General features: G+C 42.3%; 1 protein-coding gene across 2 annotated transcripts in view; it reads right to left on the bottom strand.

The window, feature by feature from the left end:
- The window catches only part of RERG (RAS like estrogen regulated growth inhibitor), a 160,825-nt gene extending 145,189 nt beyond the window's left edge, over window positions 1-15,636 (bottom strand). For both annotated transcript variants that reach the window (XR_007629897.1, XM_050323392.1), the window contains exons 1-2: window positions 15,534-15,636; window positions 13,751-13,927 (exon numbers count right to left, since the gene is read on the bottom strand). Coding sequence is in view for 1 of the 2 variants with exons in the window: in XM_050323392.1 (XP_050179349.1) it covers window positions 13,751-13,811 (61 nt within the window). In the remaining variant the exon portion in view is untranslated. The remainder of the gene's footprint in view (window positions 1-13,750; window positions 13,928-15,533) is intronic.
- Between the last annotated feature and the right edge of the window lie 899 nt (window positions 15,637-16,535).

Genomic DNA, 16,535 nt, shown 5'->3' with positions numbered 1-16,535 from the left:
CCTAATAATCTTTAATTTTTCCTAACTAATGTTCTTCAGCTTTGAAAATAATCCTGTGAATTTTTCCTCTAGTTTTGAAGAGTTGTAACTAAAGCTCACCTTTCTGTGACTTTTCTTTTTCATCTTCCAAGAGTGTTAATTTAGATTTTTCTTTCTAAGCCTAATTTCTAGATTTTCCTCCCAATATGTGCAGGATCTCCTCTGTGCAAGCTCTTAGTTTCATTCCCAGCGTGTTTTCAAAAATCTTATACCCTGGTCAGAGCTAAAAATATTCATGTTAGTATGGGTCAGCAGAAAACCCTGAATTCTTGTTTTGATCTTCATATGCATTTACAGAAGAAATTGCATCTGTATTCTGCTATGCCACATGCTCACATTAAACTCTATTCTTGCAAATAAATCATGATTGCATAAATTGTGCTGTTAATTTTAATGAGTTCAAATGCATAAAACTTGCAATTTCTCATGAATGCCCCTGTAGCACAGTCCAAATATTGACTTGGCTAATGCTTTCAACTTAGTGACGTAAAGTTGTAAGTTAAATAAAACAAATACAAAAAGTTACTTTTTTCCCCCACTCTAAATCCTTAATATTCTTAGAAGAGATTTCATAACAGTATTATGGAAATCATCTCTTTTATAAAATAAAGATGGGGCTCCATGTGCAGGAACAAGCAGATATATGGAATACAAACTCTACTAAGAAAAAGGAAAGTTCAAGTCGCCCAGAAGAGAGAATCATGACTAATTAGCTCAAAGAAAAAAAAGAAAAGGCAACTAAGTACCAAGGAAAAAATCTTAATTTAATATACTCAGGCTCAAAAAAATCGTATTTTTCAAGTCACAAAGGGTTACTGCAGTCACCTGCTCTGACCCCCTTGCAATTAAGGATATAAAATATTTGTTGTTGGGTGAAATTATTTTAATGAGGAATAAAATCCTAGAGGGTTCATGACTTACCTAGAGTTGGACAAGTTCTGCACTGCTGAGACTAACAGGCTAGAGAACTCTGCACTGACTGCCTAATGGTAGAGATAGTCCATGCATGTATCTCACATTAATGCCATTCCGTTTCTTCAGTGTTATTTATTACTGAAGTATGGTATCAGAAGCACTACCTCTGTGACAATATTTAGGCACCAGTGTTTTGTTTCAAATGCATGGGTTGAAGGAACAGCTATGACTCAGCTTGTGGAGACACAGATGGTGCAAGTCCTCCTCCTGTAAGGTAGTAAATAACCCTTGCTTTAATGGTACAATATTTTTTTAGAAGCAGCATCTATGATGTTGTGTTAAGGTAACAAAATTTTCTGGTTACATTTTGGTACTTCACCAAAGTCCTTGAGTCATATGAGGAGTTCACACATTAGTATTATTGCCTTCACTGCACATTCCTGCCCTGTGTTAAAAGGTGTCCCAAACCCATAAGGCTTTTTTCAGTACTGGCTATAAGAAAGACAGGAATAAACCTTTTGGCAGGCCCTGTTGCGATATGACAAGCGGTAATGGTTATAAACAAGAGGGTTCCTTTAGATTAGGTATAAGGCAGAAATTTTTATAAAGAGGGTGGTGAAACACTGGGACAGGCTGTCCAGAGAGGTGGTAGATGCTGCATCCCTGTAAACGTTCAAGGCTAGGTTGCATGGGTCTCTTAGTAACCCGATTGAGCTGAAGATGTCCCTGCTAATTGCACAGTGGTTGAACTAGGTGACCTATGAACATCCCTTCCAATGCAAAGTATGATTCTATCCCTCATATGAGATGTAGAGGGATAAACTGAAACCACAGAGGTGCAATTGAACTACGCCTTACAAAGTGACCCAGGTGCAAAACTCTCACTGGTTTAGTACTCTGGGAGGCATACTGAGCATCCCCTGTTCATTATTGGCTGTAAACCTTTTTCTGAGAAGAGCAGTTTGAGATGAGAACATTTCTGCAATCAGTAGGTTCAGAGTTTTCTGAAATGTCACATGAAATATGCTTTTAGAATGACACAGGAGTGTAGAGTCCTTGCTTCTTAAGAGTCACCTGCTAAAGTGGACAGAGAAGTCCTGGAATTGCACAATGATTTAGTACTTTTGACACATGAAGTCATATTGCCCACACTTGAAACTAAAGACTTTTCTCCATCCTCTGCCTTGTTATCCATAAAACATTAAAACATTTTAACCTTCGCCAAGAGCAACAGCATTAATGGGAATGAACGGATGAAAATGACTGCACAATCAAGCTTTAAGGTGTTTTTGTCATGAGCATGTTTCCGTAACCCCTGTTTCAACTCCTGATGTTGGTCATCACATTTTCCCTGCCTCTCTGAATAACATGCATGTCAGCTACCTCCTGTGTAGAAACTAAAGGTAGGATCTAGGGTGGCAGTGTACTGTTTAAACTTGTCTGGGAAGGTCATTCTCTTCTCTTGAGTCCCCTGCTTCTATTTGCAGCCAGTCCCTGTCCGTGCTGTGGCACTGGGAACAGAAAGTAATATTTGTAGCACTCTAGTGTGCAAAAAAGTTCATCAAACTTGATGGTATTAACATTTTCACAGTTTATTAGAAAGCACCATTCAGTAAATGTTTAGCAATTGAAGAAATACTATAAAATCAGCCATGCAAAATTATTTTAAGTGATTAAAAAGTCTTTCAGATACAGATCTAATGGGAGGTATGATACATATACATGATACAAATGAACATGAAATTAGTCTTAATGATACTGAAACTTTGTCCATCTGGATCTGGAGATCTGCAGGCAACTCATGATACTTTTCATACCTGTAACTTAAGAAAATGCTCTAAGGTTCTTCTGCATTTTCCATGGACTATCTCTTGCCTCATCTTTACAATGATGCCAAACTCCAGAACTGATGCTTATTGTACTGTGCACATCAGTAACTGCACATGATTTTACAGATACTTTGTAGATGCTAGAACTACTTAGGAAACAGGCAACTTTACTGAGTCTTCTTCATGAAAACAAAACAGAATAAAGAAACTGTTCCGTTAAAATATATTAAAAACGAAATATTAAAATATGTTTTGGTGGTTTATTCTGCAGAGGGAGACTAGGAAAACAGAACAGGCAAAGCTTCTTTCTTAGTTCTGAATCCAATATGTCTGCCTTTTCAAGAAGGAAAGAGTGGAAATAGAGCATGATCGTTTCCGTGGAGTTCTAGAAGTCTGCAGGACTATACATAAGATCTAAGTACAAGTATTTCTTATATTACAGGTTCCCAAACTCCTCCAAACACAAACTGAGCACTATGTGAATTTCCACCATAGTGGGTGCTGAGTTTAATCTCAGGGGCCTCTTTCATGCTAGATCCCAAACAGGAAATTAATGAAGAAAACAGTCATACTGAGTATGTTTAAAATAGAGGTAGTCTGTTTTCATGAGAGAGGCTTGGTTATTTCAGACGCCAGGTCAGAAACTGCAAACAAAATTCACCAAGAAATTACCACAGTAATACTGAGTATGCATGGTGGTGGTTGGTGAGAAATAGACTGGATTAATGACACCAAACACTAAAAAAAGAGTATTCTTGCATGAGATGTAGTTGAGATTACCATGTGACACTGAAGATTAATCAAAAGCAATATTTTGATTTCTTGCCTCAACCTGTGCTTGCTTTTATTTCAGTGAGACAGAATCAGTTATAAGGAGAAGGGTGGTCAGTTGGTACTTCCAGGACCAGTATGCCTCTCTCTCTAAATGAGTTCGAAAAATCCACTTGGGGACAGTCCCTTCCTTTCAGGCGAAAAATGAGCCTGTATTGGTTTTTGTCATTTTCTTATGCGTTATTTACTTTTCATGTCTTACTAGCACAGCTCTAAAACAAATCCTTCTTCCACTGACACTTAAAGGGGAGAATTTACATTTTTCACTCTTCAGTTATCAAAAGCATATGTTTCTTTCTGCTCATTTTGGATTGTTTTCTGTCTGTGGCCAACCTATGTTTGCTAGTCTCTAGCTGGATTATTCACAGTCCTATGCCCAAGACTATTTCTTTAGTGACAAAGTTGCCAATAGGACAAGTATATGAATGTTTGATTATCCAGGACACAGTTTACTGTATTAAGTTGCCTGTCTCTTGTTGTCTTCAACCTTTCTGCTTACCCTTCAAGGTAAGTCCTGTGCATATTTATGGGGAAACTGCTGTGCTTCCTGTTCTTGTCATTTGATCAGCAAGGTAAACATAAACAAACAGAAGGAGTGGACTTAAGGGCCACATCTGCAGTTGCTCTTGCTAGATATGAATTACAAGAGCTCTCGATCCTCTTGCTTTAGCAAATTTGTTGACTGTGGTCAGGAAACAAGGCAATTTTCTCATCTCCCTCCTGCAGCAAGGGGAAAAGTGAGTGTGTAAGCACTGCACAGCAATTGGAGGCAGGCAGCCCACTTCCACTCCCAAGCTTTGTAAAGAAGTTTATTTGGCCAGATCCTCAGTGGGAGTAAACAGGCACCCACTGCCATAACAGGTGCAAGACCCCGTGTCCCTGAAGGATGCTTTTCTAAATAATTATGTGAAAAAGGACACTGATATACTTCTCTCCTCCTCCTTGATAATCTCAAGACCTACCATGCTCACTATAGATGAAGGTCAAATTTTCTTAACTGGAGATAATTTTTTTTGAAACTTTGCCTGGAAATAGATCTAACAGACAAACTCATGTTGTGGATTACTATTAAATTATTTCATGTTGGAATTCAGCCTGGAGCAGAACCAGCTCCAGCACATGTAACCACAAAAATCCAGTTGGGTTAAGCAGCAGTGCTTGGCTTCACAGATGCTGCCACTGAGGTTGGTTAACACAAGGTGTTTGTTTTGGCACTCATACTCCCATGCCCCACATTTTGCATGAGCATGGGGTTTGATGGGGATTTTTATTTTGAGGGGTTTTTTTCTGCTACCCATGGGTCTAATACTGCATTCTTCTGTGGTGACTCTTCAACATGTTTCAATATATTCTGCAGTGAAGAAATAAATAACCCACTCTGATTTTCTGTCTTCTAATTCTTTCTTGCACTTTCTTGCTTTCAAAGTCAGATTTGAAGTTCTCCCTTGCTTGCAAAGCTCCTCAAGGGCACAAGTCCTGCTGGGTAGGTCAGGAAAAGATCATGGTTGACAGCTTCTGCCATTGTAGGGAGTGGGATTTTTGTTTCCCAGGGTAAGTGCAGAGATAAACCACTGACAAAAGCACCTCTCTAGAGTAGGGTTGTGCAAATCTGTGATAGGTTATATTACACTTAGACTGAGAGTTGGATGGCAAATATAGTCACATGAAGGGGAGAAAGGAAGTAAAGACAAGCTGCTTTTGTGCTTGTGGTCCTGTAGGTCAAAATGAAATTAAGCCCTTCTCAGGAAGCAGTGATTGGCAAATATATTTTAATGAAAATAAATGTTACTTCTGTGTTTTATTTTGCTGTCAATAATTAATGTCAGTGCATAAGCCCTAAAGGGTCCTAAGGATCCTGCAGGGCCAGCAGGGGTTGGGTCTCAGATGCCAGGTAACTGCTGCCAGCCTGGGAGCTTTCCATCAGGATCTCAGCAGCCCTGAAGGGAAATCATGGAAAGGAGTTTTTGTGCCTGAGACACAATTCCCTTGGTGACTTGAGCCTATTAGGCTCTTCCTTCCTTCACCTCAGTTTCCAGACTGGCTACTTGAGGACAGTCACAGTGGCACACCTTGTAGCAGGGTTATGGTGGTAGCCATTGTCCCCTCAGCCTTTTGGAAAGCTACAGTGCTGTTCAAGCACTAAAGAAATTCCCTCCCTGGGAGAGTATATCCTATGCATTGTCCAGTTGCATCTTTCCAGCTTGAAAACTTTTCAAGCTACATACCTAAACAGCTCCCACGTGGTAATGTATTAATGCTTCAGACCTCTGCTCTTGATCCTCTACAGCTTTTCTACTGACCCCAGAGCAGCAGCAGCAAAAAAACCTGTGAATGTCGGCAGCTTTGTGTGCTTTCAAAACCAGGTTTGATGTTTTCAACATAGTCTCTCATTTTCCTGTGTGCAGACTACTGTCTAACATTTCTGGAAAAGCAGCTGGAAACTCCAGCCAATTTCTATGACACTTTAAAGCTGCACATATGTTTAGTATATCTACTACTTCCTTCTCCAGAGTTTCACGCTTGTCTTGCCATTTATCTTTTCATCCTGTATGCATAGAGTATGAGTTATCTACAGTGTCACTACCATAATTTATGGCATTTCCCAACACCTACATGGCAAATCCATTAGAAACTGTTAACAGCTGCAGACTGACTCCAGCAGCATAAACGCTCTACCTGGTGGGAAACATTCACAAAAAGGGCTTTTCCCATTCAGAATTATGAAAAGGCAATAGAAAAAGATTCACCTTCCTTCTCAGTTATTTTTCTGTCTCCAGGAAGAGGTACAAGTCAATGAAAACAGAAGGGGCTGTGAATGGAAAGAAATGTGGGTTCAAACAGCAGGCCAGGTTGAGAGCTGCTGAGGTGGGAGTCCTGTAACTACTGGAATGGCAATGGGGAGTGCTCTGGCAGTGCCCCATAAATTGTGAATGGAGAGGTGAGGAAAGCTGAGGGGTGCCTTCAACCAAGGCTGTAACTGCCTCTGCAGCACAGGGTATATAAAAGACTGTCAGTAATGCTGAACAAGAATAGGCTTGGAATAAAAGCAGCAAATGGATGAGGATGTCACAATTTCCTTGCTCACTGCTATCTTATAGCAATTCCTCTGCTCTCCTGCTCACCACAGTGTTGGGAATTATTGCCAGGCATGTGGTGAGAGGGTACAAACACCTTCAGTCAACAGCAGCTATTCACAGCCCTGTAACCAGGGCTCAGCTGAACTTAAAGCATTTCACTGATCTTCCTACTTTAAGATGGCGTTAGTTTTTCATATACCTAAGAATTTTTGGGTGCTGTAAATGTAAAAGGCACAACGACAAATACAGAAAAAGAAAGTTTGCTTGAGAAATACAGTCATAACTTTTTTCTCCTGCTCTGCCACAAAGTCAAAAAAGGTAATGATCAAGGCTAGCTATGTAAAGATAGACGCTGCTTCCCATTTTTAACCTGTGTGAAGCTGGCTTCACACAATGAGTGCCTGGAGTAGTAAAAGCTTGGAAAATCCTCAAAGTCCAAGCCCAGGAGTGGATTCCAGGACAGTAGGAACCACTTCAGAGTGACTGTTCTTTGCTGCATCACATCACTGCTGCCAGGATTAGCTCATCTGGATCTTGGGCACTGAGCCTTTAATGATGCACAATGCATTCACAATGTGGACAAAGAGTAACGAAGGAGCTGGAGATGAGAAACAGAGACAGGAGGAAGCACAAAGTGAGGAGGCTGGGAAGGCAACCGTAAATACAAAGTTCCAATGTAAATTACAAAGCCATTTCACCATATGCAGGCTTTAGGCAACATTTACTAAACAGTCAGGGGGAAAGGTAAGGGTGACAGTTGAGCATAAAGAAGGCAAAACAAGTATATGCAAGGCAAGGGGTAGGCAGGGACTCCAGATAAACAAAAAGTTTGCGGAATAATAAAAATCTTGGTGTTTTTAAAAGGACCTGTTAAGGTCAGCAGCCTGGGGAACAGCAGACTGACCAAAACACTGCAAGGATTCCTGGGACTCCACCAGGAAGCTTTACAGTTGTCTTTTGCAAAATTACAGGAGACAGAAGTGAGCAGGATGGCTGTCTTATCAAGGCAAGAGCTGCATGGGGTGGCTAGGCACAGGCGTAGAGAAAAATTTGTGCTGCAGACATAAATCTTGAATCCTGGTATTCCTTTCCCGGTAATCAAACAGCAGGCTATATTTAGCCCAACCTAAACAGAAACAAAGAATAGCAGGAGTAGTCTTAGCTCTAACAGCTGCCACCAGCTGCTCAGAGGGGACATAGTAGAGCTGATGTCTCATGTAGTTAAATGAGATGGAACAGGGGAGGCAGCTATGCTTGAATGAACAATGTTGACATTTGGTTAGAGAAATTCTGGATTTTATTATTTCATGGTTAGACAGAAGGAAGATCTAACATTGAGCAGAGCATGAATGCTTTCTACACCAAAGACAAGGCTATAGTGAACCATGGACAGGCAAACAAGCAGAGGAAAGGGAGAAGGTAACAGATACAAGCAGATGGTCTTGCCACTCAGAGCAAACGGTTGTATGTTTAGCCCAAGTTCCTGGTATTCCTTCTCTTTAGTTCTAGCCTGACAAGAATCAAAAAATGCAGTTTGAGAAAGTCCAGGAAAGACTGTTGACTAAAAACCTTGTGTCTGTGTGGTAAGGACAGTGGGGCTTTTTCAAGCAGCACGTGAGGGAGGCCAACATCTACTGCTGATCACAGTAGGGCCCTGCACTTGGTTATGTACACCCTGCTTGGCCCCAAAACTGCACGTCTTGGGGCCACTACATCAGTAGCCCCTCTCCTTGCCAGCATGGAGACATTCATGGGTGACAGTAATTTATTTCATTGATCCATAAACCCAAGGGTCAATCTCTATATAGGAATCAGCATCATCCACTGGACAGGAACATGGAAAGGTCATGTTAATGCAACTGGTTGTTTGGAATATTAACTGCTCCAGTGGGACATATTTGCATTCTTGCTGACAAAGAAGTCTCAAATTAGTCTCAAAATTAGTGAACTAATTACTGTTACATTCCTACTAATACATGTACATATACACACATGCACAGCACCTTCAAAGACCTATAGCTGGTTGAAGAGTGTCAAACCAGAGGATGCAAAAAGTGGGAGTGTTTAATGTGTACTTTACTAGCAAAATAATACAGGACAATTAATATAGTGGGTGTTAAACCTGATCACTGAATAATCACTTAAGCATCTGTTTGTCACTCCCATTCTTAAGAACAAAGGAAAAAAAGGCTACTGATCTATTCCATTAGTGTAAGGAAAAAAACCAAAACCCACAAAAGAAAATCCAGACTCTCTTTCTAACCACTTTTCTGGATTTCTGAGGCACCTTATTACAGCAATCCTCCCTCGATATATCAACTTGTATAGCACAGACTTTGAAGCTCATGTGGTAACTTTCCTTGCCTTACTAGCAGAGTTGTGTGTTTGATAACTGATCACTCCTTAATAACTCATGTTTCCTCCCCAAAATTCCCTGACATGAAATTAGTTGGGGAAAATATATGAGCAGGGATTTGTGAAGTAGTAAAATTGCTTTGGGCTTCTTTCCCAGTAATCCACACGATTTTTTGAATGGGGGTGGGGGGATGCTGAATTCGGTTCTATTCCCCACATGCCCAGACCTTTCAACTGGGAAGTGATCCCTGGTAGTATGTCTCAGACATATCATCAAATAACAAAAACAAAACACAGATTTGTTGAAGGCCTCTCTGGCTTGGCTCCTGCTTGAATTTGTTCAGTAGGAACTTTCAAAACTTTCATCCTGGGTTAGACAGGGAAAACAGCATAAGCCAGCAGATACAAATATATGTTTGCTCACAACTTTCCCAACTGCAACACTAAAATTACTGGAATTGGTTAGATCTTAATTTCTGTGATGGGACAGGCTCTTTGCCCTATGATACTTACAAAAGCCCCTTTACTGGTCACCCTATTGCCCAAATGCAAGCATCTGAGCTACTGCAGGATAGAAAGGTGACAACAGCCCTGTGTCTCATGTATCTGATTGCACAAGCAAATGATTTGCGTAGTTGCCTAGAACACTTACTGGGGGAAGCCTGTAGGATCTTTATTATCTTCCCTGTTGCTTAAACACCAGTAGAACCCACACAAACTTCCATGTCCCATATCACATCTGTAGATGCATGGCCCATCCAGCCACATGAGAACTGCATTTGCCTATGGCTGGGCAAACCATACATGCTAATGCAGAAACCTGGAGTAGTCAACCTGGCACACACGCAGCAAAAAGGCAAGTTGGTTAGCGCATGCTGCAGCTGGACATTGTCTCTTTTTTGGCCAAATATAAAGGCTCTTAAATAGATGTATTTTGAGCATTCATAGTCAACTGAGTTATGAGGTGGAAAAGCATCAGCCATGCAGTGTTATCCAGTGCGTGCCCTATTTTTCTCCTCCTGGTTCATACATTTTCACTCCTCTTTAGCTTTCTGGGCATGTACTGTACCTTGTGATAACATGGAAGAACAAGGGCTCCTAGTCTTTATTAATAGCTACTACTGTAATTTTAAAAGGAGTTATTTAGGAAATTATAATTTTTGTTACCATAGGAATGAAGCTGTAGGATCCAGCAGAAGAACAATTTAAACAGCAATGTTTAAGTAATTAACTTCAACTTTAATTCTCCGCTCCATCCAAGCTCCTCTTGGGCATAAAGAAAAATACTTTAAAAGCTTTCTCCTCCTCAGTGCCGCTTGACTCTAGCCCAAATTAGGAGGTACAGCCCTGTTATCCATAGCAGGGCTTAGCAATGTACCTTCCCACCCACAGAGCATTTCCTCCTCTTCCCAAGCGAAGCAGCTGCAAAATCTGCCTTGGCTCAGGCAAAGCTCCTCATCTGCTTTTTTTCAGCTAGTTTAAAACAACATTTATGCAACTTTTATACACTAAGAACTGGGTGAATGGAGGAGCATCTAGTCCACAAGTTGGGATGCTTGTACCTGATGAGTTTGCCCATTACTCAGTATAACTAGACAGGGGCACTTTTGTGTGCCCCTTTCTGAGCTGGTTTGCTCCTTTTTTTCTATTTGAAAGGTTTAGGTCTACATTAGGTAAAAAACCAAAACTGGACAGGTGGTTGATTAGCCATTCTGCTGGCCTTCCCCAGCAGGCAGAAGGAGAGAAGGCAAGGAGGTAGAACTGTGAAAAGCTGACACACTCGCCATTGCTTCCTGTTTGTTCTTTAAACCTTTGAACTGTGGAAACTTATAAGCAGCAAGAAAGTGGAGAAAAGTTTTATCTTCCCTGGCTTTAACTCTTTTGAGATCCTATTACTATTCAGATTTGTGAAGAGTGTTCTGGTTTCTCACCCCATGTTTGAAAGAGTCTTGAAAAGGACTACTTTGTAAAACAAGGAATCTCGAACCCCTTTAAATAGATGTCTATCATTAATGAGATTAGGATGTTCCTCAGCTCTCAGTAATGGTAACAGGTCCAATGACTTTCATAGTGTATGAGGTACAGCTCTAATTCTCCACATGTCCTGAAGCACAACATTCCTTTCTTCACAGATGCTTTGACTCACTCATCCAAAGTCTCAGTAGGTAAGCGGAAAAAAAACTGTGTCTGTAACTCCACAGATGCTGTCAGGTGGTAAAGCCACTTACAGATTAAGAACCTAATGCCTGGCTTTTCCTCAGCAAATGAAGATAAGCCAAGAAAGCAAGCCAGTGACCATATTTTGGCATGATTTTCTGGCAATTATAGTGGCCTTATTTATCACCCAACATCTCCTTTTCATTGCACATATCTAGTGTGCTCCAGTATTCTGCCTCACGTTCTTGCTTCTAGAGTCTGGCTTATCTTTCAGCTGTCTGGCCAAGTCTATTCCAGTAAGCTATGGTCACAGGATCCTGTCTCAACAATGCATTATGAACTGGTCACAGGGATAGCGAACTACACAGTTACACTAAAAAAAAAAAAAAAAAATCACTACTAATCTAGCAGGGTATTATCAATTAGACCCAGCTATCTGGAGATTACTTTGTGTTTTTAGTAAAGGTTTAATGGCACTTTCATAGCTCCCACTATTGTTACTGTTGGCTACAGGCAAACAGGTATTTTCAGACACCAGCCCCCTCACACACACGCAGAAACACAGACACAGACACACACACTTATTTCTCTGGAATTGGCTGAGCTGTTGAAACTGGATCCTTTTATGGGAATGTACAAGAGGGGTTTTCATAAGCAAGCTGGAGAATCTGGGAGGCACAGTTGGCTCTCTGTCGGAGTAGCTGAGAGCGCTCCACCCCCTTAAATTCACCTTGTTCTGCCCACTTATTGGCGCCTTCATTTCCACACAGATTCATGTATGTGGTCACAGTCAAAAGAGGGGACCTTAGTCATATTTTATGTAATATTTCCTTGCATGTCAAGTGGAAAAAAAGGAAAGAGGAGGAGGATTCTGAAGGACTAGGATGTTTTTATTGGCTTTTAATTTCTTTTATCTCCCACCCAGTTCCAGGACTACAGGAAAACATTTTTACCACAAAATCCTAGTATATTGAAATCTACAAAAAGGATACAACAGGTAAAAAAAGACTCTGGTTGATCCTATGCTGGTGTAGCACTTTAACTGAGCACTTAACAGGTAGTTTTGTATTTTTTAAAGACAAGTTCTCAAACTGTTGCGAATACCAGGGGGGTGAGAGGACCCTTTTTTAGTGTTTCAAGTTTCCTGCAAATACTTCAACCTTTCTTTGCATTATTTTCAATTCAGTCCAAAGACTGGACGACCACAGAAACCATCAACTAAATGTAAGAGCAACCAAAAGAAGAACCACTGAAGTTATTTACGAAACCTACATGTGACAATGAAATGCAAATACAAAAGAGGGGTGGGGTGAGCGTAGCAGGGAAGAAGGAACAGTTTAAATTTATCACAGTATATTATCAGAATTCCCTCAGGTATTCTATTCAAAAAGACAGAATTTAACCTGCATTGTCTTTGAATAAGCAATTTAGTCTCCAAGAACTTCTGCCTCACATACGCCTTTTTTTGTGAAAGCTGACAGAGCTACTTCACTGATAGTGTTCTGGTAAAATACCTCCTGGGTAAATGTGCTTTTATAAACAACCCATTCTGAAGTTAGTGAAACAATAATACATTTATGGGACAGAACCTTGGCATGTCTAACATAAAGTCACTTTGGGAAACTGGAGCTGGTTGACAGCAGCTGAGTCTAGCCTAATGCTCTTCCCAGTATATCCTATCTCCTGGCTTCTCTTGTGCAGATTTTTTCTAGAATAAACAGTAACTTACAGTTCCCAAACTGGCACAGGAGCATTATTAGACTAAGTCTCCTTATTTCTTCATCCCTGTGGGGCAAGGACATGTTAGAGTGGTCACGGAGCTGTCAAGTTAATGCAACACCACCAAAATACCTGAGGGAGCTTGCAACTCTCATGTTACACTCCTTATCTCATCGAAGGAAAGGCTGTCTGTAGAAATGGATTTTTAACATTTATGCCTCCCTCTTGTGTTTCTACCATATGAACTCACCAGACTATGTTTATTTCTCAAAAGATCTCTACAAATGTAAACTTTACACATTGTATTTTCTTGGCTTCCCCATAAATATGTAAAACCAGGAGAGCACTGAGAACAAAAATTCTTTGAGTTGTTGAGTCTAAAATTCCTGTGGAAATCAACCAGAATTACAACTATTACAGAAGTAATGTAATATTTTTTTTAAAAATAGGGATATTAGGGGAGAGGGAGCATAATATAAATGCCTTCATCCAGCACAAGCTATGAAGAGACAAACTGAGTATACTAATTCTGTTCCACTGGAAAAGAGGAATATTGTCACTTAGTTCGCGAGAAGCTGGTTTGATTTGGGTTGGGAAGTTTGTTTGTTGTTGGGTTTTCTCTTAAAAAGTCATAAAAATATTTTTATTCTGGAGAACCTAGAGAAAACAGCATAAACAGCCAAGGAAGAGAGAATTCCTGGCCTCATCTTGACTTCTCTAACTAGAATAAGGTCACAGATATGCTTTTGTACAAAGAGTTTGTCTGCACAGAGGGAGGAAAAAGTTGCCTGTTGAGAAGCAGAAGCAAAAAGCAGAAGACAAACATACCTGACTTGCCCACACCAGCCCGACCAAAGATCGCCAATTTCACTTCTGCACTCTTAGCCATGCTGGAAGGAATAGAGTGGTGGCAAACTCACTCAATTATCAAAAGTGAAGCAGAAGAACTGTTCCCAGCTCCTGTGTTTGGCTTCAGTGTGTCATTGTGACGTCAATGAGCAGAGCCTGGGGAAGAATACCACAAGGATGGAACTGCAAGGAGCAAGGCTCTCACTTTCCCCCGTCCCCCTCCCTTTTTTAAATAGTCATGATAATTGATGCTCTGTTCCTGCTTTAAACATTGCAGTAACACCACTGACATATTTGGCACTGTTCATGCAAAACCTACCTTCAGCTTTCTGGCTACTGCTGTTTACTTCATGCTGCTAGTCTAATATTGCAAAAGGTACGGATCAAGGTAAAGTGCCTGCCTTACAAGGCTCCTTATTCTTTCTTTCTCTTGCAGTTGCAATTGCATATATTTACTGTATATGACTCAACTGCAATGAATTACTTTTTGTAGAATATTATTTAATAGCTGTGAGCATTCACTAGTAGTGCCTGCAGATAGCTAATCTTTCCTCGAGCTCTCCAGTTCTGAAAAGGTTTCAATTACTCAGCTGTAGTTGCTTAAAAACCTCTAAGCACTTGTACCTTGCCCACTGTACTAAGCAAATCTGTACCCAGAAAGTTCACTAGTGCTCCTTTTTCAGCTGCCTCAGCTCATACATAAACATTGAGCAAAGCATGGGGTTAGCAAAAGAATGCCAGAAGTGTTGGTAATGTACTTTTAACAGGCTGTATGGGAATTATCTTTGTTCACAGTTTTGCTACATTACCTTGAGCTAGTCAGCTGACACCTCATCTTTTTGATTTGATTTCTCCAATCTAGACAGTAAAATATATAACCCTACCTGTCACTGCAGAACGTTTTAAGATCTTGAGGGAAAAAATGGCAACTAAGAGGATGATGATGATCCTCAGCCCTGACTTAAACATCAAAAATTCACTCTACTTTTAAAACAGGGTAGAACTTTACCTGTGAATGTGTTATCAAGGTTTGTTGTTGTGTTGAAGTACCCACTTCAGCCATAAATTCTAACAGTGATATAGGAACCTCACTATGTCAGCATTACCTGCTCTACAGCAAAATACATTTCAAACGTATTTCTTGAAATAAAAGTCTGAGGCTTTTTCCTATTCAAAAAAAAAAAAAGCTTGTAAAAAGAAAAAGTAAAGACACCTCACATCGACAAGGGTCCCGATTCATGTCTGACGTCTTAGCGCTCCTGATTTCTTTTGCCTAAGTATCAAACCACTCTCACTCTGCATGGGCAGTTAGAAGCACAAACTGTTTCGGGATGTAGCGGGATGGGCGAAAGGGGGAGAGAGGGACATCGGTGTTTGCCTCCTCCGGTCGCCCGCCGGTCCCTAATCCCGCACCGCCGTCTGCGGCACGACCTGCTGCCCCGCGCCGCCACCGCTGCGCGCCCGCAGGTCTATTTCACGTTTCTGTGCAGATATTGATTCATCACTGCCTGCCCCGCAACCCCGGGTGGGCGCTGCTCCCCGGCTGGTCCCGGCAGGTGCCCCCGCCGGGTGCAAGGCGGCTCCTGCGGCTGCGGCCACCGGAGCTGCCCGGCACACCCAGCTCCCCGATCCCTGCGGGCACCGTGCCCCTCGCGCCGCATCTTCCCTCTTCACGGTCCTCCTCACATCCCCCTCGCGGGTCCTCCCTTCTCCCCGCACCGCGCCCCGCAGACGCGCACAGCTCCGCCCGCCCGGCGCTCACCTCTTTGCGCGCTGCCGGCAGCGCGGAGGGGCCGCGCTCGGCGGACCCCAGGCGCGGCGCTCAGCGAGAGGCGCGGCCTGGCCCAGTCCCGGGTTCCCCCGGCGCAGCGGCGCGGCCGCAGAAGGGAAAGGTCCGCCCGCCCCTCCGCCCGCCCGGCGGGGCTCCCGCAGCGCCCGGGGCCGCCGTGCGGGGCCGCCGCGCCCCCTGCGGGCCGCCGGGGGCAGCGCCCGCTGCCGAGCGCGGGCGGGACCCGGGCCGGGCGGGGCCGCTCCGGCCTCTCCCTTCAGCGACAGCGGGATTCGGCGCGCTGCTTCGGGGAGCGGACGCAGCCCTGTAATTCAGAGCGTTCGGCGGTACCGCACCGTTTAATTATGTGGGAGAGCGGCTGTTGTTCACTTGCATGAATTCTGAGTGAAGCACTTGCTAGCGCCAAGTCTGCTCCGCAGTTTATTTTAGCATCTCAAGTAATCCCTCCCTCTCACTCTCTTAGTGCTGCTCACCAATACCAGTCTGTGCAACCGTGCACAGAACCAGAGTCTCTCCCTGTCCTGACACACATGACAGCAAAGTGACGGTAGGGCTGCTGCCCCATTAGATGGCTTTCCAGTAGCACCAACTTTACACATGGAGCTCTTCTGACTTTCTCACACGTTGTTATTTCAATTTGCAAGTGTGGGAAACGAATCATGTAAACACATCAGCCTCTCCAAGAGGTTTGTGCCAAAGCCAGACATCAACCTCTGAAATTAAAGGACCAAATTTATCAGATAGCTCTTACTTCCATGTTTATTAAACTACCCAGTAACATAAAGATACATTAGTAACAGATGTGAACCAGTGCTTGAAAGCACTTAGGGTTCAGTGGATGTTCCTCCTCTGTTTCTTTTCCAGCCCAGATCTGAATGAGATACAAAGCAAGTAAAAGAAAAAGCTCTCCACTCACTGTATGCCTTGATGAAAAATTAAACAGGATTTGAACTGGAGAAGATCTTCCATGGTCCA

The sequence above is a fragment of the Myiozetetes cayanensis genome, unplaced genomic scaffold (assembly GCF_022539395.1).
Source record: "Myiozetetes cayanensis isolate MyiCay16 unplaced genomic scaffold, myiCay2020 scf3, whole genome shotgun sequence".
Taxonomy (NCBI): Eukaryota; Metazoa; Chordata; class Aves; order Passeriformes; family Tyrannidae; genus Myiozetetes; species Myiozetetes cayanensis.
Note: the sequence above shows the minus strand (reverse complement) of the source record. Positions and strands in the feature narration are given on the sequence as shown.